At 50.1% G+C, this 23,635-nt stretch overlaps 1 protein-coding gene and 2 long non-coding RNA genes across 7 annotated transcripts; 2 read left to right on the top strand and 1 right to left on the bottom strand.

The window, feature by feature from the left end:
- Positions 1 to 5,024: 5,024 nt before the first annotated feature.
- Positions 5,025 to 16,142, top strand: Dusp15 (dual specificity phosphatase 15). 5 transcript variants are annotated; one of them, XR_004770403.1, is made up of 9 exons: positions 5,026 to 5,264; positions 5,860 to 5,893; positions 6,536 to 6,768; positions 7,459 to 7,541; positions 10,222 to 10,271; positions 11,141 to 11,215; positions 12,518 to 12,689; positions 13,593 to 14,949; positions 15,361 to 16,142. XR_004770403.1 is itself a non-coding variant. In XM_027421487.2 (7 exons), exons 1-7 carry the CDS (start codon positions 5,244 to 5,246, stop codon positions 13,780 to 13,782), a joined length of 708 nt encoding a protein of 235 aa, XP_027277288.1. In that variant the 5' UTR covers positions 5,026 to 5,243; the 3' UTR covers positions 13,783 to 13,917. The 5 variants fall into 5 exon arrangements, 1 of the variants encoding a protein (XP_027277288.1); XR_003486479.2 differs by lacking the exon at positions 6,536 to 6,768; XR_004770404.1 differs by lacking the exons at positions 6,536 to 6,768; positions 11,141 to 11,215 and having other exon boundaries at positions 5,025 to 5,264.
- On the bottom strand, positions 14,420 to 18,293 carry LOC118239038. Its single transcript, XR_004770407.1, has 2 exons — positions 17,736 to 18,293; positions 14,420 to 14,652 (listed from the first exon to the last, which is right to left on the bottom strand). It is a non-coding gene; the product is annotated as an uncharacterized LOC118239038 (long non-coding RNA).
- Positions 18,294 to 18,615: 322 nt separating this feature from the next.
- LOC118239037 lies at positions 18,616 to 23,145 on the top strand. The gene is made up of 3 exons (XR_004770406.1): positions 18,616 to 18,821; positions 20,588 to 20,862; positions 22,089 to 23,145. It is a non-coding gene; the product is annotated as an uncharacterized LOC118239037 (long non-coding RNA).
- The last annotated feature ends 490 nt before the right edge of the window (positions 23,146 to 23,635 follow it).

Consider the following 23,635-nt stretch of genomic DNA (forward strand, 5'->3'; position numbering starts at 1 on the left):
TATTGATGTTTTTCTTTCTGTGGTAGAGATGATTTTTCAAGCCAGGGAACCTAGGAGTCCCTTCCTTCCCTACCCACCTCTGTCTGCATATCCTGTCAGCCATACCCTTAGGTATTCACACACAGTGAGTACCTCTCCTTCTTTGCAGCCTCTTTGTCTGCCCCATCCCAAGTTGTCTTCATCTCCCACCTGCACAGCTACAGTAGCCTCCTTGATGGATTCCCTAAGAGGAGGGTCAGTGGGGGACACAGTGAGGGACTTAAACCCTTAAACCAGATGTCATGGGCCCTTGTTAAGTGTCCCACAGAGGAGAAAACAATGTTAAGGCTAATTGTGCCATGGAGGATTCTTTGTGTAGGGGCCCTCGCTGCACTCTCCAGCCCATGCCATGTTCCTGCCTCAGCTCTCTCTGCTCCAATTGTAGCTGCTGGGCCCACAGGCTACACTCTCCCCATCACAGGCCTCTACAGTGCTGTCTTTCTGTCCATCTCCACTCTAAAAGTATCTATGTCAGGTCTCAGCTCACATGCCACCTTTCAGATAGATTCTCTTAACCATCCCTGCTTTGAACTCAAGAAGCTAGTCTCCAAAACACCAAACAATCCAATTAAAAGTGGGTAGGGAACTAAATAGACAGTTCTCAATATAGGAATCTAAAATGGCTGAAAGACGCATAAGAAAGTGTTCAACATCCTTAGCCATCAGGGAAATGCAAGTCAAAACAACTCTGAGATACCATCTTACTCCTGTCAGAATGGCCAAAATCAAAAACACCAATGACAGTTTATGCTGGAGAGGATGTGGAGAAAGGGGAACACTTCTCCACTGCTGGTGGGAGTGCCAACTTGTACAGCCACTTTGGAAATCAGTATGGTGACTCCTCAAGAAAATGGGAATCAGTTTACCACAAGATCCAGCAATTCCACTCTTAGGCATACACCCAAAAGAAGCACATTCATACAACAAGGACATCTGTTAAATGATGTTCATAGCAGCACTATTTGTAATAGCCAGAAACTGGAAGCAGCCTAGATACCCCTCAACCAAAGAATGGATAGAGAAAATGTGGTACATTTACACAATGGAGTACTACTCAGAAGAAAAAACAATGGAATCTTGAAATTTGCAGGAAAATTGATTGAACTAGAAGAAACCATTCTGAACGAGGTAACCCAGTCAAAAAAAGACAAACATGGTATGTACTCACTCATATGTGGATTTTAGACATAGAGTAAGGGATTACCAGCCTACAATATACACTGCCAGAGAAGCTAGTAAACAAGGAGGACCCTAAGAGAGACACACATGGTCCCACAGAGAAGGGGAAAGGGTCAAGATCCCCTGAGCAAATTGAGAGCCCTGGAAGGGGGGGCAGCTAGGAGAATGAGAAGGGGAGAAGAGGAGGGATGCAGAGGTCATGAGGGAGCAGAAAGGTTGAGTCAGGGGAAGAATAGAAGATAACAAGAATGGAGATATCATAATAGACGGAGACATTTTAGGTTTACAGAGAAATCAGGCACTAGAGAAATGTCTGGAGAGCTACAAAGATGACACCAGCTAACAATCTAAGCAACAGAGGAGAGGCTACCTTAAATGCCCTCCCCTGATAATGAGATTGATGACTGACTTATTTGCCACCCGATAGCCCTCATCCAGCAGCTGGTGGAAGTAAAAGCAGACACCAACAACTAATCACTGAACTGAACTGGAATCCAGTTATAGAGAAGGATGAGTGATGAGCAAAGGGGTTCAGACTAGGCTGGTGAAACCCACAGAAACAGCTTACCTGAACATCAGGGATCGCTTGCTCCCCAGACTGATAGCTGGGATACCAGCATGGGACTGATCCAGACCCCAGGAACATGGGTTTCAGTGAGGAAACCTCAGAAATCTATGGAACTTCCTGTAGTAGTTCAGTACTTATCCCTAGCATAGGTGTGGACTTTGGGAGCCCATTCCACATAGAGGAATACTCCCTGAGCCAAGACACACGGCGGGTGGGGGGGGAGGGGCTAGGCCCTATCCCAAAAGATACAATAGACTCTGATGCTCTGATGACACCCTATGGAAGCCCTCACCATTAGGGGGAGCAGAAAGGATAGGTAAGATTTTAGTTGGGGAGGGGGGGTAGGGAAGGATGAGAGGGAGAAGGGAACTGGAATTGTCATGTAAAACAATCTTGTTTCTAATTCAAATAAAAAATCTGCAAAAAAAAAAAAAATCCCTGCTTTGTCTTCTTCATAGTCAACTGTGACCTTTGGTAAGTGCATTAGATGTCTTTTTGCAGTTTTCCTTTGCCTTCTCACCTAGATCTGGGACATTTGTTTTGTTGATGCTAAGAACATAAGGCTACCAGCATCTGCCATATAGATTGTCTGAGTTAAGATGAGCCTGAAGTAGAAGCCACACATCACCTTTTGAAGATTTAACACATCATCAATAATTTCTAAACACTGACCAAATGCTAAAATGATAGTATAATTTCTAAACACTGATAGTATTGGATGCTAAATGATAAATGATAAATGCTAAATGATAGTATTTGGATATACTGAATTAAATCAAAGCATTATCAACAGTTAATTTGCATTTACTGTTTTCATGTGAATACTAGAAAAATTATATTATATATATATATATATATATATATAATATATTGTATCTCATGGTAGGGACTAGGCCAGGGCCTCTTAGATTTTTTTTCCATTTGTGATCTCCACCCCTTTTTGGTTTGGGCTTCTTTGTTTCTGAGACAAGGTTTCTTGTAGCCAAGACTGGCCTCAAACTTGCTATTCTGATCCTGACATCTCTGCCTCCCAAGTGCTAGATTGAAGGAGGTTTCAAGAATGCTAGGGTTCAAACCCCAGGGTTCATGCATGCTAGACAAACACTACTAGCTGAGCTTAATCTAGCACTTTTTCCCCTAAGAAATAACCCCTGGGCATATGCATGTATAAAGTAGGTATACAAATCAAACATTTACTGATAATAAATCATAAAAGAATTTATTTTAAAATAATTTCATCTACATGTAATTTTATCAGATAGAAAGGCCTGGAGCAAATCTGCATTCTAATGAGACCATGTACTTGTTCAATTTCTGCATAAAGAACTAAATCTTGGCTGAATATTTGATACTGTAGGACAGTTTTCAGGGTTGGTATTTTAATTTTATAGTCATCAATGCTGAGAATGTCACTTTGTATAAATATGTAACACAAATGTTGTCACAAGTTGTTGAAAAGTCTGTCCTAGTCCCAATTCAAAATTCATGTGATAATTTTTTAGGATATTGAATCCAGCACCTCAATCAGCATTAAAAAAAATTCAATATAACATAATCTGAAGATATTTTAGTTTGACACATGCTGAGGAATGATGGCAGGAAAATATTCAGTCTCCCCCCCACCCCACCCACCCCCCTAATTAAAAGTAGTTTATACAGCAAAGACCCTGCAGCTCATAGCATACTGGAGTCTCAATTCTGGCCTGAGGTGTTTCAGGTAGTGTTCACACATGGTGTGTACCTGACAGCGTGCTCAGAGCAGCTTGTGTGTTACAGACTCAGAAGGCTGCAGTAATGTCACATGGTGCAACACAGGTGACTGCTATCTGGAACACCCCAGACTCAATGTGTGTTTAATTTTGAATTTTTAGCCATGATATATTTAGAACAAATCACTGTTGCCAAAATTTTCACAACCATCACACATTCAGTTTGGGCCAAACCCACAGCTTAGGAAACTGAGGTCCAGACTGCTAGCTAAGGAAGGTAAGAGCCGCCTCTATCTTATCCCATGACTGTGTCCCTAGTCCCATGACTGTGCTCGCTAAATATTTGTTGAATAATTTGGATTTTATGAAAACAGAGGATGCTGAGCCAGACACCCCACATATACTGTGAACTCAAGGAAGGGCAAAACCTAAAGAATGGGTTTATTTTTCTTCAACTGTAGTTGAAACAGAATCTCTGTCCCTGCCTGTGTGGACACTCCCATGTAGTCACTTAGAAGGATAGGGATGATGGCCGCGGGAACAAAGCAGGCTGTTCCCATAGGCACTCATTTATTTTAACATGCTTAGGCAGATAGTGTCAGCTGGAGTCACAGGGGACTTTCTCAGATCATTCAGCAAGTCGAGTGTGAACACCGGTTTGAACTGTGGAGATCTGGTTGCAGTTTTCCCAGCCAGGATCCGGGTGGCTGGAGCCTTTTTACATCTCCCTCTCCTGCATTTACCCCTGGTTTCTTCAGGCCTCTAATGGCAGTTAAGCCTGGTCCTAGTAGAATCACCCACGTAGCACTATCTCCTAGGGACCAGAGTACGTGGAAGGGTAGACAGCAGGGAGGAAGGCAGAGAGACAGAGGACCGATGGATGAGTGATGGGCGGGTGATAAGATGGAGGGAGGGAGAGAGAGAAGGCAGATGAGTGAATGGGTGGACTGAGGCCTAAATGGTTGGAAGGGGAAGCAGACGGATGATGATGGACGGAAGGTGAATGGATGAGTAAATGGATAGAACGGATGAGTAGGCGTGGGTAGTGGGATGAGTGAGAAAGGGGCAGGATGGCTGCATGGGCTAGGGTCTATAATGGAAGAATTTTTTTTTTTCTAATTTCTTGTCCCAAACAAAAACTGAACAACACACCCCTTACTTAGTCCAGCCTCCATACTACAGAAACCCAGGCTGGAAAAGCTAGCTGCTTTGCTCCAGGCCGTTGCAGGCAGGCACAGGGTGCGGGCAGGTGCAGGCACAGCCGCAAACTCACGGTCTGGGCCCGGTTGGGGGGCCCTCACCACCTCCTCCCCCATTGCGGCGCCTGACAGTGCCAGGGTGGGGGGAGCGCCCCGCCCCCACCTCCGGAGGTGGCATCCCACGCGGCCGCAACAAGCTGCCGTTGTCCCGCGGGCCGTGGGCCCCGCACACTGGGGCTTTGTCCGGCGCCCCCCGCCACTACCCACGGGGGGAGGGGGCCCCACATGACCGAGGGGTAGGAGGAGCCTGAGGCGGCGGTGGCAGCGGCGGCGGCGGCGGCTCCATCACTTCCCTCCGGGGCCGGGGGTCGGCGGGAGGTGGCGGGGGGGCGCCTGGCGGCTGGACAGGGCTGGTCAGGGCCGCTGGCACCGGGCCTCTGGTTCCCAGTCAGGCTGCAGGCTCTGGTCCTAGGCCAGCCAGGCAGCTGTGAATCCAGCGCTTTCCAGGCGCCGAGTTGGGGGAGCCCCCGGCCAACCGGCCTCGTGATCATGGGGAATGGCATGACCAAGGTAGGGGGAGCCCCCGCCGCGCCTGGCCGTCGCTGCCCCGTGGCCGGGCCCTGGACGGGTCGCTGACCTTCCGCCACATCACTGTCACGCTGCCCTCCGAGACTGATCTGCCTTTCTGTCTTTGCCCGTGCCTGCCTGTCCTCTGCGCGACTCCTGACTCTTGCTGTGTCTTTCGCTGGCCTCTCCCGGAGCGCCTTTTCCCCTCTATGTCTGTGTGGGTCTGAGATTCCGGGACTCTGGTGTCTCTCTCTATCCTCCCAGCTCTGCTCCGCATGGCCTTCTCCCTGTGCCCGCCTCGGTCCCCTCTGTCCTGGACCCACACGGTCGCCCCTTCCTGATCTCTATGTTGGACTTTCGACCCATCCCTCCTCCTCTACCTGTCCCCAGGCTGAGCTCCTTGGCCCCTCGTGTGGTTAATTTGATTGCCTGTTCTTGCATTCTTGCCAGAGCCCCAAACCCACCACGCAGCACCCAGACCTAACAGGGAGATGGCTTCCTGGGGTCCCATCTCCAATAGAGAAGAGCTGCGGGCCCCAGCTACCATGGGTGGGTAGAGGTGCATCCCGCCCCCTGACCCCTGCTGTCCTTCCTCCAGGTACTTCCTGGACTCTACCTTGGAAACTTCATTGGTGAGCACTTTCCACTCTGTCACAAGGCCATGGCACTCTGCCTGTCCCAGGCCTCTGTCCGCCATTCACACTCAGGCCCACACAACTTAGATGCTCTCAAGAATGGAGTGTGGGGGAGGGAATGAAGCCAAGCTGGGAGGAGAAAGAGCCCATGGAGGATAAGGGGGTGCAAGGGCAGAGAGTCCCCAGGCTGGAAGATCACTGACATTGCCTCCCAATTCAGCCTTCCCCCAAGGTTCACCAACAGGTTAAAGGCCTGCACAAAGGACTCAGGGTCTGAGCCTTGACCCCCCTCCTCAGCATAAGGCCCACCAGCCCCCCAAGGGCTCTTCCATAAGGTTTTTGTTGAAGTCTGTCTGGGTGTATGACTCCCTCAAGAAAGCTGGTGATTCTTCTCCCACAGCCTCCTCTGAAGAGGGAGCTGGACCAGCTCCTCTAAGCAGAGTCCTGAGTGGAACCACCAGGCGGCCTCAAGCCAGGGGGTGGCCAGCCTGCAGGTTTCTGCCATTGTCTCTCTCTATCCCTTTCACAACCTCCCATGGGGGAGAGGCAGTGCCCTCCCCATCTGTGCCTTCACAGGCCTCCAGGCTGGAGGTAGGGAGCCAGATGGTAACATAGACCTTTGACTTTGTGGTGGAGAAGGTGCTGAGACAGGCTGGCTGAAGGTCTGGGGACCCAAGGTGGAAACATCACAGACAAGACTCAGGTGACCCACCCCACAGCCCTGGCTCCTTCCTCCCTAAGAATCTCCTCAGCAGCTCCTACCACATTGATTTCTGAGAGGATTCAGCTTAGGTGTATGTAAGTTCCACAAGGACCAAGAGCCATGAAGTTGACCCCAGACTCAGTGCCCAGCCAAAGCTGTCACATGGCAGGTATATGGGGAATATTTGTTGAATGAGAAAATAGGTATATGGAAATAAGAAGGACTACGTGTGATTTATTCTGGTTATAAAAGGTATGTGCTGGTATATCTCACTCCCCAGAGATGACCATTGACAGTCCCATGGGGTGTAGTCCCGAGTATTTGTCACATATTGTAGATACAGAGGTAATATTTAAAACAAATGGAACCTCACCCTGCATGCGTTCAGGAAGGGGTGTGTCCCACTTAAAACATATATTGTGGACATCCTCATCTCTCAGCTCATAGGGGTCATTTTAATTGCTGCACAGGAGTATAAAGAACAATTGTACTATACTTTTTGTTCTGTCCCTTTTTGGTGGACATTGGGTTGTTCCAAACATTCAGCTGTTTCTGCAATAAACAGTGCTGCAGAGAACTTCAGCCTCCATGTGCAGCTTTCTATAGATTCCTAGAAGTAGAATTGCTGAGCCCAAGGATGAGCTCTGGAGATAGGTGTTTGGGATGGGAAGAACAGCACAAGCCTGTCTCTGACGGGTACCCCAGAGGTGGCGAAGGAACAGGCAAGCCAGCAGAGGGTGGGCCAAGCTGGAAGGGAGGGATGAGGAGGCAAGCTGGGCCCTGGCTTTCTTTGCACTTGGTCACTGGGAATAAATTAGTAACACATGCCAATTTGGCTCAAGCATCCTGTTTCTTTCAGATGCCAAAGACCCAGATCAGTTGGGCCGGAATAAGATCACACATATCATCTCTATCCATGAATCACCTCAACCTCAACTGCAGGTACTCCAAGCTCTCCACTCCAGGCTGATAGGCGGGGAGGGGAGGCTGTAGGTCCAGGGCTGCTCCCCACCCCATCCCTAGTTTCTAGTACTGGAAATAGAGCCCAGAGTGTCAAGCATGCTAGGCAAATGCTCTATTCTTGAGCCACAGCCCCTGGACTACCATCTTGACCCCAGCTGACTCATCCAGCTTCACTGGAATGTTTTATCATCCCTGTTTGGCAACTAAGGCCACAGAGGTAAATGGACTCATGTAAGGCCATACAGTGAAGAAGCTGGCCAGCTAGACTCTGAACATAGGCCATCTGACCCTGGCGATCTCATGTCAATCCTTAATATTAAGCCCTAAAGGCAGGTCTCCTTAGTAATCCTTTTTGCATCTGCCTGGGCATCCTTCCAATTGCCAAGTGTCTGGATTATTACAAACAGAAAATCCCAGGTTCTGGGTCTTGCTGTGTAACCTTGGGCCATAATGTCAGCTCCTTGGGGCCTTTGATCCCGACTGCCCCAGAGGGCTGTTGTGGGGTGAGGGGGCCTGCCAGATATGGAAGACATTTCTGCATCCTGTAACACACAGTCTCATTGATGATTGCTTCTGCTCTCATGGAATTCTAAGGAAGGGATGAGGGTGTTAGGACCCAAAGGAAGAAAGTAAGACAACTGGTGCTGGAGTCAGATGACCGACCATTTATTCTCTTTGTGACCCTATGCACAAGACAAGCTGAGCCCCAGTCACCATCTATTAAATGGAAATGTTACAATAGTACTGACTTCACTGAGTTTCTTTGAGCCACATACAGATGCTCAACAAAATATAACTGAAAAAAAGATACATTTGGTTTTTAATACTCTTATCCCAGGCTAGGGAGATGGCTTGGTGTCTAAGAGCACACTCTACCGATCCCCAGCTCCCATATAAAAGCCAAGCATGCCCTATGTGCCTATAACTCTGGTGCTGGAGGTAGAGGGGGTGGAGGTAGGAGAATCTCTGGGGACAAACATCTCCAGGTTCTGTGAGAGAGCCTGTCTGGGCTAATAAGGCAGAGGGTGACAGAGTGGACACCTGACTTTGGCATGCATACACACAAATGTATATAGCCACTCCTCCATACATACATATGTGTATTCATAGGTACACATACACACACTCCCATTTAAAAAAAAAAAAAGAACCCTTTGTCTTAGAGTCTGTGTCTACTACATCTATTACAGAGAAGGACTGGTAGGTTGAAAGGCTCTGGAGATCTGAGATTTAAAAACAAAAACAAAACAAACAAAAAGCAGGCTCCAGGGAGCTGGAGATATGGCTCAGTGGTTCAGAGCATTTGTTCTTGTAAAAGATCCAAGCTTGGTTCCCAGCACCCATATGACAGCTCACACTGTAAACTCCAATTCCAGAGAGATCTGATGGGCAGATCTCTCCCATGTGCACAAATGGTGCACATACATACATGCAAGCAGAACACTCATACACATAAAATCAATCTTTCAAATTAAAAAAAAAAAGACAGAATCCACCACAAACTTGCTGGGATGACCTTGGACAGAGTCTTTCACCCTCTCTGCTTGTTTGTTTGCCTATCAAATTTAATGATCTCTAAGGGCATCTGACAATAATCTATGAATTTCATTGTCTATGAAGAAATTTCCAGGCCAGTGCAATCTGATTTTGCATTCTAGGGCAGCTCGTTCTAGAGCACTGGAGTGTGTAGTCTGAACAGATTGCACGGGCAGGCTCTCCAAGTTATTAATGTGTTTATTAAAGAAATGAGTGCTTAGGAAAAGAGCCCTGCCCCAACACCTCACCAGCAGCCATGCCTTCCATCAGGGAATTCAGCAGGCAGGGTTTGATGCTACCAGGCAAACCCACAGCCAAACACACTGCAAAGTGAAACTGCAGATCTTGCTAACAACATGGGATTCCATGACCTTGGAAGTGTTAGAGAGAGGTATGACAAATCTCCCTGGACACAAGAGGACAGGTCTTGTGTCCTTTAGGAGCCACAGCCAGAAGCAGACAAGGCACCTGGAAAGGCCTGTGTGAAATAACAAAGCATTGAGCAAAATATTTGCAAAATGGCAGTAAAGGTTTTGGGGTGTGGACAGAAATATCCTTAATACCCTTGTGTTGAGCTTCCACAGGAAGCAAAGCCTATCAGACTAGTTCATGAAGCTATTGTTGATGCTGTTTGCTGCTGCTGCTGGTGGTGGTAGTGGGTGGGTGGTGGGTGTTGTTTGTCTTTTGAGACAGGACTTACTGTGGTAGACCAGGCTGGCCTCTAACTCCTAATCATCCTGCCTCAGCCTCTTGAGTGCTAGGATTACAAGTGTGTGATCACTGTGCCTGACTGTTCTTTTCATAGTTCATACTCTGTAAGACAAATGAGCTCCGCCCTTTTCACTGTATAACTTTGCAATCCCTGCCTGGAGGCGAGTCCTTGAAGGGGCACCATGCCAGCTTCAAAGTCCTCATGCCCATGTCCTCTATGGGTGAGGACACCATCTTCACAGAGAGAGCTGGCAGGTCCATACAGATAGTACCTGCTCTCTGTGGACAGGAAAACAATGGTGGCCCAGAGAGGGACAGGAATGGGTTGGGGTCACACTGGCCTTGGCAGCTCAGGCTGGGGGAGGGGTGCAGTCAAGGCCCCACCATCTGAGTATGTGTTTCACCCCTGCAGGGTATCAAGTACCTTCGGATCTCAGTGGCCGATGCTCCTGAAGTACCCATGTAAGTTCCCCTGAACGTGCCAGCAGCTGATGGAGAGCTGCCCCTGGGGTGGGAGTGAGGGCATAGAGTATTCAGGCCAGAAAGCTGTCAAAGGGCACCCAGAGCCAGACTGAGTCTGTTTCCGCCATGCCCTTGCAGCATGTACCTATTCAGCTCTCTCCAGAGCCACAGCCTCCTCCCCTGTGATTGGAGACAGTGTCCTGTCTCTTGGGACCAGGTGTACAGCAGATTTGAGGGTCAGACTTGACCTGCATCCTGGCTTGCAGTTAAGACACCTGGTTCACAGCCAGGCTTTGCCATTTACTGTTGTGTGACCTTGGAAAAATCATTTATCCTCTCTGAGCTTCAGCTACATAACGGCAGGATGCGATGAGTCAAGGTTTGCAAAAATGAGCTGACCCGAGTTGAAGATGTGGGACTGGACCTAGTAATGGCAGGGACTCTGGAAAATGGGAGTTTTGTTTGGTTTACTAGCTCCAGTATCTTGAGCTTAGGATGGACTCAGACTGAAGCCTGACCTTTTGGGGCTCTTCTCCCAGCCCACTGCTATTGTTCCAGATCTTCCAGTTGCAGACCCCAGAGAAATGGCACCTCACTCTCCCCACACCCATGTCCTTGAACAGCCAGAACACACCCATAGTGGAAGCTTGTTCTTCACGCCTACTGGAGAGGCGCCTACCTAAATGATGGGGCCAGCCTCTCCTCCTGCCTGCTATGCTGTCTCCTTCCGGAGCAATGTCTCCACTCGTTGTACATGCTGGCCACACTAAGGACCTAGGGTTCTCTGTCCCTTGGTGTCTGTAAGTGAGGAGGAGGCAGCTCCTGAGAGTACTGCCCCCAACTCCTTTCCCTGTTGCTTTCTTCTCTAGCAAAAAGCACTTCAAAGAATGCATCAACTTTATCCACAGTTGCCGCCTCAACGGGGGTAACTGCCTTGTACACTGGTGAGTTCTGAAGGGTGTACTCCCCACACTCATGCCTATCCTGTGGGGCAGGTTCCCTCCAGACTGTCACAGTACTGACAGTCAGTTCCTCATCGGGACAGACCATTCAGAGGTTCATCACTCCTGGCAGCTAGATGGCATAGCCCAGCAGCTGCTTTCTGATACTCAGTTTCTTTATAAAGTGACATGCTGACAGGGCTATTGTGGGAGGTAGGTGGAGTCACATAGGTAACCCATTCCTTCTAGCCTCATTTCTCTCTACTTGGAGGCAGGAGTACATGGCTAGGACTTTGGACTGAGTCTTCTCCAGTGTCTCTGGCCCAAAGGATACCATAACGTATCTCACCAAGGGCTCTGGCTGGGGCCTAGGGACTAGCTCTCTTAAGACCTAGCTCTCTAGCCAGATGGTGGTGGTGCATACCTTTAATTCCAGCACCTGGAAGAAAGAGAACAGATAGATCTCTGTGAGTTTGAGGCCAGCCTGGTCTACAGAGTGAGTTTCAGGACAGCCAGGGCTACACAGAGAAACCCTTTCTTGGAATAAAGAGAGAAAGAGAGAGAGAGAGAGAGAGAGAGAGAGAGAGAAAGGAAATGAGGGCCTAGCTCTTCTTGTATTCAGCCATCCTAACCTCCCCATCTTCAAATCCACAGCCTACCTTCTACTCGTGATTGTTGTACATACTACTTAGAATATTTTGTTCTGTTTTATCTCATATTGTGGGTAATTGAACTCAACCTCGCACACACCAAACAAGCACTCACAATTCACCCATTGCTCCAGCCCCACAACATTCTTGTCTAACCCTATCTTTCAAGACTTGGCTTGATGTCACTTCCTAGGGAGCCTCTTCTCTACACCTCTCCTGTCCCCACTAAAGAAACCTCTCTGCTTATATGGCCCTTCAAGTCCCAGACTCGTCTTGTCTTCAGGCAATCAGCAGTATCTGAAATTGCTGCTTTGGTTAGTGGCTGTTTCTCCAAACTATACTGTAAGCTCCAGGGCAGCAGAGGCCAGGAGTTTTATTCCTTATCATACCCCAGTGCCTGAACAAAAACAGGATTGGGAGAAGTTTGTTGAATGAAATGTATGATGTTTCAGCCAATCCCTTAGAGTGGGGTAAAGAGTACTGGTCAGAGGGAAGGGAGATGCCAAAGCCAAACCTTAGCGCTAGAGCCAGTCAGGTTCCCCACGTTTGGAGTTCAAGGAGCAAGCATGGGGAAGCTCCAGTGAGGCAAGGGACCCGGCAGGGAGGACATACGGGAGTGGGACTTTCCTGAAGCCTGGGGTGGCCTGGGATCCAGCTTTGCAGGTATATCTCGAAGTACCACCATCGTGGTCGCCTATGTGATGACGGTGACTGGACTAGGCTGGCGGGAAGTACTTGAAGCCATCAAGGCCAACAGGCCCATCGCCAACCCAAACCCAGGCTTTAGGCAGCAGCTTGAGGAATTTGGCTGGGGAAACTCCCAGAAGGTAGGAGCCGTGCAGGGCTGGGGCTGTGCAGGGCTGGGGCTGTGCAGGGCTGGGGCTGTGCAGGGCTGGGGCTGTGTGGGCTGGGAAACATCCTTGACCTCAGCACCCATTGGAGGATAACCTCCCTGCGCCTCTCCCCTCCCTCCATTCTCACTTTGATCACAAACTGACAACCCTCCTGCCCCAGACTCCCAAACACTGGCATTGCACCATAGTAGCACACCTGGCCTGGGTTTTCAGGTTTCATTTTGTCTTTTTAACTGAGAATTCAGATGTTTATAGACTAGACTGTGACCAACACTGGTGTCCCCAACACAAGGCAGTCCAGAGTTTGTCCACTTGGGTTCTGTGTCCTATTCCACCAGAGTCTTTCTGGGGCCAAAGGAGTCCCTTCTCTTATTTCTGGGAAGCCTGCCCATGAAAATATCAGCTTGAGACCACGTAGCCAACTAGGAATGGAATAGAGAAAAGGAATGGAAAGCTGGAAGGTACTCAGAAGGTGGTACAAGGGACTCCAAGGCTGCCCTAGGCCAAGAGCCGACAAGGAAGAGACCCTGGGTGTGTGGTGTCTTTTGAGTCCAGGGTGGGGAACAGAGGCTTTAAGGAAGGTGGTTTAATGCAGTTTGCAGCGGGCAAGTCTGGAAGACAGTGGCAAGGATAAGTGGAGTTTAGGGAGAGGTTAAGACCTCAAAGGTAAAGCTAGGCGCCTCCGTGAGTGTTGTAAAGTCTTAGAACGAAGACGGAGGAAGCTTAGAAGAGCTAGGTGTGGGCAGGGCGCGAGGGCGAAGGTGGCAAACTGGTGGCCTCCTGCCCGCCCCAGCTTCGCCGGCAGCTGGAGGAGCGCTTCGGGGAGAGCCTGTTCAGAGACCAGGAGGAATTGCGCACGCTGCTGCCTCTCTACAGGCGCTGTCGCCAGGGTTCTGCGACCTCCGCCACGTCGGCCACAGCGTCCGCCGCCGCTTCCGAAGGGACCCTGCAGCGCCTGATGCCGCGATCGCCACGAGATGCCCACCGTCCGCTGCCGCTGCTAGCACGAGTCAAGCAGACTTTCTCCTGCCTCCCGCGGTGCCTGTCGCGCAAGGGCGGCAAGTGAGCGCCGGTCCTCAAGCCACAGCCCTTCGCCGGTGGGCGACCGGGCTTTCCCGCATCCCGGACGCACCCAGAGCCGGTTGGAACCTCGCCCATGCCCAATGCCCACCACGCCTGTCTGCGTCCGTCCTCCGTGTCCCCTCTGTGAGTCCGTATTCCGCCGCCCTGCTTCAAGCCACCTGGTGCCTTAGTCCTTGGGCCCGGGGGAGGGGTCCTAGGCTTCCACTCCAACAGGCCTCCACTCAGACAGTCAGGGCGCTGCAGGGAAGATCGGGTAGGGCGGACCAGCCTGGAGGAAATTAAAGAGACGCGGACGTTGCCTGGCCCGGTACCTCTGGTCAATCCTCAGAGCCTGGGTTCTGCAGCCAGCAGGAGGCAGGGCGGGCGCCCCTTCCAGGGGCCCAGGAGAGACCCCGTTCTCCATCAATCTGAAGAGCTGAATTCCAAGACCATGCCCTTCTGTGCCGCCCCTCCCTCCACCCCCATCCCTTCCACATCCCTGGACTCCTGACACCGTCCCTGAACCTTTGTTTTTTTTTTTTTTTTTTTTTTTTTTTGAACCCATCACCTCTCTGAGGCCCCTTCCTCTTCTCCAGTTCCCCCTCCTCTGTACGCAAATAAGTAACCAGTGTGCTCCAGTTGGTGGTATTGCCTTCACATCATCTTTTATGGTCTGAGATGGCTTTGCACTCAGGGAGAACACAAGGCTCAGAGAAGTCCGGCAGCTGGCCCAAGCCACACAGCTAGAGCAGTTGTAACAGTAGGGAGGAAGTCATTCCTGGTGTGGAGGTTCCTGAAGAGGAAGACCCAGCACCAACTGGGGTGCGGGGTTGGGGGGGCGATGGCAGGACATCCAATAAAGCAGGAAGTAACCCTGTGGATGAACAGAGGAAGGAGTGTCACAAGAGCTGATTACCTGAGGGAGCAGAAGTCGTTATCAGTCAGACTCTTGTGGCTTCGTGGCTGATGGGGAGGCACAGCTCCCTGCCCGGAGCTGAAGTAACGGTGAATGAACTACCAATACCACGCCCCCCAACTCTTCATCCACTCAAGTGTTCATTAAGCATACAGTGTGCCAGGCTTTGTGCTGGCCCCTGGGGCTACTACAAGGAGCAAACCTCTGTCTGTGCATGGCTGACATTCTAGGGGAAGATACCAGATAAAAGAAGGGGTAAGAGAATGGACCATCTTGCCATCTGACAGGAGTGGGGGGGGAGAGGGGGGGCAAGTGGGAATCCCAAATTGAAGGAGTGGTTACATGAAAAGGCCCTGAGTTAGGACAGTGTGAAGAGAAAAGTGGCGGGGCTCCCCAGAGGACAGGGAGCCTGCATCGTTCTAATTGGCCAGTGGCACCACAGCCCACCTGCTTTCTAGCCCTTCTGTCCTGGACAAGTCATTCCCATCATCCACAGACAAAACCAGGCCCTTTGCTCTAGTGTTCCAGACCATTCCCGAGGCTCCCTGTCCAGAGTATCACCTCTACACATTGCCTCAACAGTGCAGGACTCCCCACTGAGGAGAGCGCCCGTTAGTCACTGTCCTAAATACTGCAGCTCAGCTGATCCTCATTCTACCCTAACAGGTGCCCCATGTATCAGAGGAGAAAAAAGGAGGCTGGTGTCCCAGGTCATGAGCAAGGGATGGTGCTAGGATGTGAACTCGGGCACATGACTGCAGACCCCATTCTCTTCATTATTTACCCTTTGGGATCTGGAAATACGAAGGGCCCCTCTGACACATAGGAGGCTGCTTGGATGACAGGACACCTCAGGTTGGCTTCTAAATTCCAGCACCGGTTGGGGTATAGTTGGGAAAATTATCCCACCAATACTAAACAGCTACAGACTTTTTTTCCTTGCCATAATTCCCTAAACAATCTAACAGCTTCCTAGCATTTGCTTTGGATTAGGCATTCTGAGTATTTAGAGACAGTTCAAAGTATGTAGGAGGATTCTTACAGATTCTGTGTAAATAGTCCGCCACTTGGTTTAAGGGATTTGCTATGCATTTTGGCATTCAGTGGGGTCCTGGAACCAAGCTCTCACCGATATAAAAGGGCAATTATTACTCACGTTAATCACAGGAAATGCTTTGTGCTCCTCTGTAGTTCACAGGTCTGAAGTGGACTGTGGCTGTGTCAGTATCATGGGACAGCTGCTGGCATGTGGAACACAGAGGAGGGGGAGTAGGAACAGACCCCCACAGGTGCTTGTGAAGGGGAGACCTCACCCCCACCTCTGTCCATGCTGCCCTAGCCACTGTACCAGTTCTGCCACATACACAACAAGGGTTGGGTCAGCCTGAGCTACCCAACATCTTTCATATTGCAGATATTTCCTGATAAATAAAAGACAAATTCTAGAACTGGGTGTGGTGGTGCATGTCTACAATTCAACACTCAGGAGGCAGAAGCAGAAGGATTTTTATTCAAAACCAGCCTGGGAGCCGGGCGGTGGTGGCACACGCCTGTAATCCCAGAACTTGGGAGGCAGAGGCAGGTAGATCTCTGTGAGTTCAAACCAGCCTGGATCTACAAGAGCTAGTTCCAGGACAGGCTTCAAAGCTACACAGGGAAACCATATCTCAAAAAAACAAAACAAAACTAGCCTGGGAGAGTGAGACCCTGTTTCAACCTTCCCCTTCCTAAAGACACCAACCCTTCCTCCCAAAAAATATATCAATGTGAAAATGTTCCCATACAATTTTAGTGGATCTTGGACCCCACCAGGAACCTGTAAATTCTAGATATAGTTTTTAGGAGGTAACAAGGGGGCACAGACACAGAGCTTTGGATTCTTAGCTATCCCTGATGGTGCCATGGAGCTTGCTAATGTAAGTATAAGTTACTAAAGGCCCCAGGACCCACTGGGAAAGGACTCATCCAGGCCAGCAGGAGGATGAGCAATTCCAAAAAGTGAGAGGACAAGTGCAATCCATGGAGTGCCTGCATGTGAACGAGAGTGGGCACTGGCTAGCATCCCAGTCCCTGGGCCTCTCTAAGGTTGCATGGAGGTCACCTGTGTGCCTTTGAAGCCAGTCATCGCCCCGTTATCACAGAATAGGTTTGAGAAGCACTTTGCCTTTCCAATTTGCACAATCCAGGCCCTGAGCAAAGACTGACAGCTGGCCCTGGTGTGGCCCCACCATGAAGGGGGTGCTGAGGCTGGAGGATTCAGGAATCAGAGACCAGTGTGTAACATAGCAAGATGTCCCAGAAAAAGGAAACAAAAATAGGTAGGCTAAGAGAAGCAGAGGCTAGATGCTGGGGTGGAGCAAGATTGCTCCTCTGCTGGAGACTTCCTCCACCCACAGAATCCTTGCAGAGTCGCCCCCCCAACCACCACCACCCCTGCAGCTTGTTCTTGTCCCTCAATCTTCAGGACAGCTGGCTACCTGGATCGGTGAAAGGAAAGGGCCTTTGGGGGGCGGGGGGTCCATATTCCATCCAGGTGGCCTGGTGATTAATTCCCTCGTGCTCACACAGCCAGTGCAACATCCCTAGCATTTTGTGTAGGAACGATTCTGTCCATGGGAAATCTGTGCCACGAACTGGGGAATCCTCTGGTTGGTGGCACAGATAGAAAGTTGATGCTAGGAAGGGTTGTGCTGGGAAGACGTGGACAAAACCCTCTTCTGCATCCCCTGGAAGGCCACAGCTCAACAGGGTTATCTACCAGACACACTAGGATGCAGAGGTTTTCTGGGTAAGGTGTAGGGTCCTGTAAAAGCCTAGCCAGGCAGCCATGAACTCACAAAGCCTCAGTGCCCTGTTGGAGCACTGGTCCATCCATATAGCCTCAAGGCTGGGCGTAGTCTTCCCTAACATATACAGGAGAGATTTCCACACCCTCTTAAAATAACGTTAGCCTGCCACTGCCTGTAACCTCTCCATCCCTTGGGGGCCTCTCTTCTCACCCCACAGAGAAATCAGAAGGCACTCCCTCATGGAACTCTCACCCCAAACGGCCAAGCTCAGCGTCTTGAGAGCCATCTTTTCAGGGACCTCCTGCAGGGATGCCTCTTGCTCAGGCATCACAAACTCTTTGGAATTAGATGCTTTGAAGGGGCAGTTAAAACTCTCTGAAATCTCTCCCCTAAGCCACAAGCATCCAACTGCACACATCAGGCCACTGTCATAACCACGAAAAGCCAAGTCATCTCCAGCTCCCCTCTCCCGAGACACTTAGACAGTGTCCCCTAGTACCTCCTCCCTCCCAACTTCTTCAGTCCCCATTCCATCTGGCTTCTGTCCCTCCTGCTAATACTGTCACTAGCTGCCAAGTTCAAAGAAGAAGACATGCTAGCCTTCACCAGGATGGTCCCCCACCTGGTGGATCCATTTACTCCAAATGTTCTCACTGGCTATCCAGAATCTCATCCTAGTTCCAAGGCCTTCATGCTTCTCCTGAACATCTATGCCCAGCATCTCTCTCTAGGTTACTGTACACACACACACACACACACACACACACACACACACACACACACACACGGGGGAGTGGGGGGGTGGCGGGGGGACACTCCTCCTGACCCTCAGCAATCCCCTCAAGCCCTCAGAAGGTCCTTTCTAGTGATGAGATGGTCAAAACCTGCCCCTCTTCGGAGTTGTCTATGGCTTCTCATTGTCCAGATGCTACAGTTCCCTCCTCGTCCTGGCCACGGAAGCCACAGGAAGTACCCCTCCCAGGCCTCATCTCTGGCCTCTCTCTCCTCTCCAACTGGATTCCTTTCAGTTTTTAAGTGCTTCCTCCCTCTCGTCTACCATTAGAGCTTCCTCACGAGGCTCCCTCTGCCTACACCACTTCCTCCCTCCACCTTCCCCAAGCTCCTCTGCTTAGTCATCTCTTCCTGGAGACAGCTTTCCCTGGTGCACCCACTGACATAACTCACCAAGCACTAACTCACTGCTTCTCCCAAGTTGGTCCTCTGCTTTCCCCCCATGATTCTAGAATGAGCCTGCCATCTCCTCCTGCCACAGCATGATCTATCTGCCCCAGGGTGCTGACATTGAACACAGAACCTGGCATGCAGTCTCGACATCCAGTAAGTGTTAAATGGGTGGTTGCATGGCCTGCCCCTTAAACTACATACTGCTGTTTAAAGAAGAGTGTTCTAGAGGCAGCCTATCAGCCCCCTGCCTCTCCACCCAACGGGGCACACATGGCCTTCGCTCAACCCTCCCGCTGTCCCAGCACCCGTGGATAAAGCTTGGCTTCAAGAATATTCATGATCGGCCTTCAGTTACCTCTTCTTCCTTAATCTCTCTTCCCCTCTACCCACCACATGGATTCCCACATGGATCTGCATAGTTCCCTGATTCCTATAGTGTATTTGTAACCCTTAAACCAAGCACAAGGGACAGAAGTCAGATGGACCAGGACTAGAGGAACTGGGAAGGAGTTAATGACGAGGGCACTGACTAGTGCCACTCAGGAGAGGGGAGCTGTGTTTTTAGGGTGATGGCAGGCTTGATGTGCAGTTGGTTATTCGTGTTTCGGGGTAGAGGTTTGGGAAAGTTTTTAATGCTTCCTTCTTCACAGTGCCAGTTTCAGACATGTGTATAACAGTTAAAAAAAATAGGTTGGCTGGTTTTTATTCTGGGGGTTGAACCTAGGGCCTTGGGCATGCTAGGCATGTTATCCCCCAGCTGCATACTCTGGACCCCAGCTCTTGACAAGGAATTTGAATCCTGTGAGTTAAGCATAAATAAAGAAACACCACCTTCACCTCAAGGGTCTATTGCAAGGCCACATTTTAAATACATATCTTTTTCAGAGACAGAGAGAGGTTGCATTATCCAGAATGGCCCTGAGCATAGAGTGAAGTGATGGCTTCTGCTTCTGATGCAGGAAGGCCATGTCATACCTCACTGGGTGACCTTTTGCAGGAGTTAACACGGGTTAACGAATCCACAGTTTGTATGCAGCTGTATTCTAAACAGCAGCACAAAACAAAGAGTATGGAGTGATGGATTGGTGATAATGCGGACCAGAACCTCACAGGAACCTAACAGAGACTCCCTGCAGTAAAACAATGTTGAGGAGGAGAACCAGCTAAATACATCCCCCGCCGCTCAGACACACATGCCCAGCTAGCTGTTTCAGGTCGGGCTGTTCCCTGTTCCCTGAATGCACCATGTTGTTCCACACCAGCAGGACTTTGCCTGGGCTGGTCCAGGGACATCACTCAACCTCATAAACTTCTACTCACCCTTAAAGTCCAGCTCAACTCATCCAACACATGCTGGCTGAGCACCCTCTGTGCCAGGCAAGTTTAGTCACTGGGGCCACAGAAGTGAAGAAAAGGACAGTTGCTCTAGTTGTGACGTAGGCTTCCTCTGCCCCAGTTTGACGGCCCTCCATGCATGAATAAATGTTACAAGTAGGCTGTAACTGTGTGCAGTGTCTGTGCTAGGCACTTTGTGCATATGTGGTGCTGGTTAAGGGAATTCCCAGTGGAATTGTCTGTGGTGGTGGCTACTGCAAACACCACCCTGTCCATCCTGGCAAGTGGGAGAGATGTGGCCTCGTGGTTCTGCATACGTCAAATCTGCCCCTATTTTATATCCTGTCATCTTACTGTTTTTCTTTCAAACCAAGAAATCTTTATTCATGTCCAGAATCAATGTGCAAAGCACTTAACAGAGCATTCTAGAGATTGGTCATCACCTGCCTTCGATACACCTACACTCATCACCTTGTCCGTTATATCAGCCACAAGCTGGAAGCTATTGCATGGGAGTTCTTTAAGAACAAGGGTTGTGTGTCTTGGGAACTATCTAATTCCAAGATCTGGCTACATTATACCAGGAGCTCAAAGAATATGGTAGTCAGAAGGTATGGAAGAGAGAAAGGAGGTAAGATGTCAAGATGTCCCTCACCCCTGTCATGGTGCCAGCCCCATCCAGGCCATTCCTCTTCATGTCCTCCACTCATCTTCAAGCTTAGGCTTGCACGGGGGCAAGCACTTGGAGGGTTCTGACAAAGAGGAAACCTCCATCTGGAAGACCTGGCTCCTTTGTGCCCTCAACAAGAGTATGGACTTCTGGGACACGCAAGAGTGCAGTCAATTGGACATCACCCAGGTACCCACCTCCCTGCCCTTGAACTCACAATGGAACACTGCTTAGAAAGAAGGAAACTGGGCTTGTCTGAGGTTAGGCAGTGGTCTGTGGTCACTCTCTCTGGGGTCACCTCCATTGCAAGGCTTTTTGAGGGGCCCGGGGAATAGCTGGCCATTTTTGCTTGATACAATTACCAGGCTTCAAGCTCTCTGGGTTGAGGAGAGCATTTTCCAGGAGCCCCTAAGGGAAGTGAGTGAGCCAGCCTGCAGGACAGACCAGGTCAGTGTGTACTTTCAGCCCCATCAGCCTGGCTAGCTTAGGCACATCTGAGCCAAGCCTGATAGGAGCCCCACCCTCTCTACAACTCCCTCACCCCCCTCATCTGCCTTTCGTGCCCTGTGCTCCACTTCTCCCACCATGGTTTCATCCTTCCTCCCCCTCCATCAGCCTGGCTCCCTGTCTGTCCCCATCACCTGCCCTGTCTTCAGGTCCGTCCTTCTATCCGCCTCAAGCCACGCCCACCACTCCCCTATCACCCTCAGGTCATCCCTCAGCCTCCCTGGTCCCTCCAGACCCAGATCCCTCCCTGGTCCCTTTCCATGTCTGCTTGCCTCCTTTTTCTGTCTGCTTGTCTATCATCCCTGTAAATGCCTCTCCATCGTCTGTCTCCATCATCTGTGGCTCGTTGCTGTGTCCTCCTCTCCCATTCTGTGCCCTCAGTATCCATCTACCTGGGACCCCAACTCTGTCATCCTCCAGATCCTTCACTCCCGAGCATCTCTCCCCAGCATCTGAGTCTATCCCCTCCAACACCCTCATTAACTCTTTACCTCCCGGGTAAAGAGTCTGAAGTTCTGAAACTCCCAGGTTCCATTAGCCCTAGCTGGCCTTCAGATTACCCAGTGCTCTCTCTGCTCAGGTGGAGATAGCCTAGCAACTTCTCTCGGCCTTGGTCTCCCTACCCATCTTCACTGCTGGCCCTCTCTGATGCCCAGAATAGCTTCAGATTACACACACACACACACACACACACACACACACACACACACACACACACATCAGAGAGAGAGAGAGAGAGAGAGAGAGAGAGAGAGAGAGAGAGAGGTCTGCAGGATGCCAGAAGCCTCCCTATGCCAGGCCCTTTTCCTGACCACAGTAAGCATCAACTCCTGTTTCCTCTTTAGGATAGATCTGGGATTTGGAGGGCCTGGTTGGAGTGATTTTTGACTGTTTACTCTCTCTCCCAGGGTACCAGGCATAGAACCCCATATACTCTTGGAGCCCAGCAACCTTTGAGAAGTTCAGAAACCCTGGTAAGGATGCTAAAGGTGCTCCCATATGACCAACTGCCAAACTGGAGAGGACCTGAGGGCAGGAACAGCTACCCTGCATCTCTTAGTTAAAGCATCCATTGCCAACAGGCCAACACCGCAGGGCTGATGTTTGAGGCCCTGACTGATGCCGGGTATCCTCCTAAGCACTTTGTGTGACAGAAACAGCATTATCCCCCGATGCCATCAGATACTTCCTATCCTTGCCTGAGCTCACACAGCTTATTACCAATAGGGTCACAGCTGCCCAGCAGCAGCAGCAGCAGAACAGGTTCTGAGGGCCTGGCAGGAGCCCAGACCCTAACCCAAACCTTCAGGGCAGACATGATGCCACTCGTACTAGAAGAGAGCTGCCGAATTGTTGCTCTTATTGCTGTGTCTGCTGCCATTAAAACCTCTGCTGGGGGGACTGCAGAGACGGCTCAGTCGCCAAGAGCACTCTGGCTCTTCCAGAGAGTGAGAGTTTGGTTCTCAACACCCATGTCTGGCATGGCTCACAACCACCTGTAATTTTCTGGGGCATCTGATGGCTCTTCTGACCTCCTTGGTTACCTGCACAGATTTGGCACACACTCACAAATACACATAAATAAAAATAAATCTAAAAAAAACAAAAACACTGCTGAAACGAGCTCCTGGAATCCCAGGTCACAGGTCCTTAGCGCGACATTGGGTTTTGTTTTGTTTTTTTGTTTGTTTTGTGTTTTGAGACAGGAGCTGGCCTGCACTTGCTGTGTAGCAGAGGACGACCTTGAACTTCTGATCCTCCTGCTTTCACCTCCCATGTACTGGGATTGCAACTGTGTGCCATCATATCTGGTTCTTGTGTAAATTTATTTTATTAATGATTTTTTAAGATTATAATATAATGACATCATTTCCTCCTTCCCTTTCCTCTCTCCAGACCCAGTCCCATGCACCTCCTCTCGTTCTCTTTGAAATTCATGGCCTCTTTTTTCCTTGTTGTTGTTGTTGGTGGTGGTGGTGGTGGTGGTGGTGTGTATATTACTAAATACATACGTACAACCTGCTCAGTCTCTATAATGTATACTTGTATGTATATGTTTTCAGGGCTTATCATTTGGTATTGGATCGTTAATTGGTGTGCTCTTCCCTGTGGAAGACTATTTCTCTGGTTGTCAGCATTCCTTAGTTGCCTGTACATCATTGTGTAGAGTTGAGACCTCATCTGGTTTGTCTGTGGTGCTGGGGATGGAACCCAGGGCCTCATGCACACCAGGGAAGCACTGTACCAAATGAGTCCCCAGACTACCGGTGTTTCTACAGTGGGATCTATTGTTACTCCTACTGCCAGACTTATTTATCAATGTTGCTGAGCCAGAGGGTGAAGAAGGGGGTGCTGGCGCTGTGGATATTGAGCCAGGGCTCCCCAGTCCCCTGTGTCTCTGTCCCCACAGACTTCTGGCTGCACATGTAGCTCTTCCACAGCGGGACGTACCGTG

This window comes from Cricetulus griseus, chromosome 6, assembly GCF_003668045.3.
Source record: "Cricetulus griseus strain 17A/GY chromosome 6, alternate assembly CriGri-PICRH-1.0, whole genome shotgun sequence".
Lineage (NCBI taxonomy): Eukaryota > Metazoa > Chordata > Mammalia > Rodentia > Cricetidae > Cricetulus > Cricetulus griseus.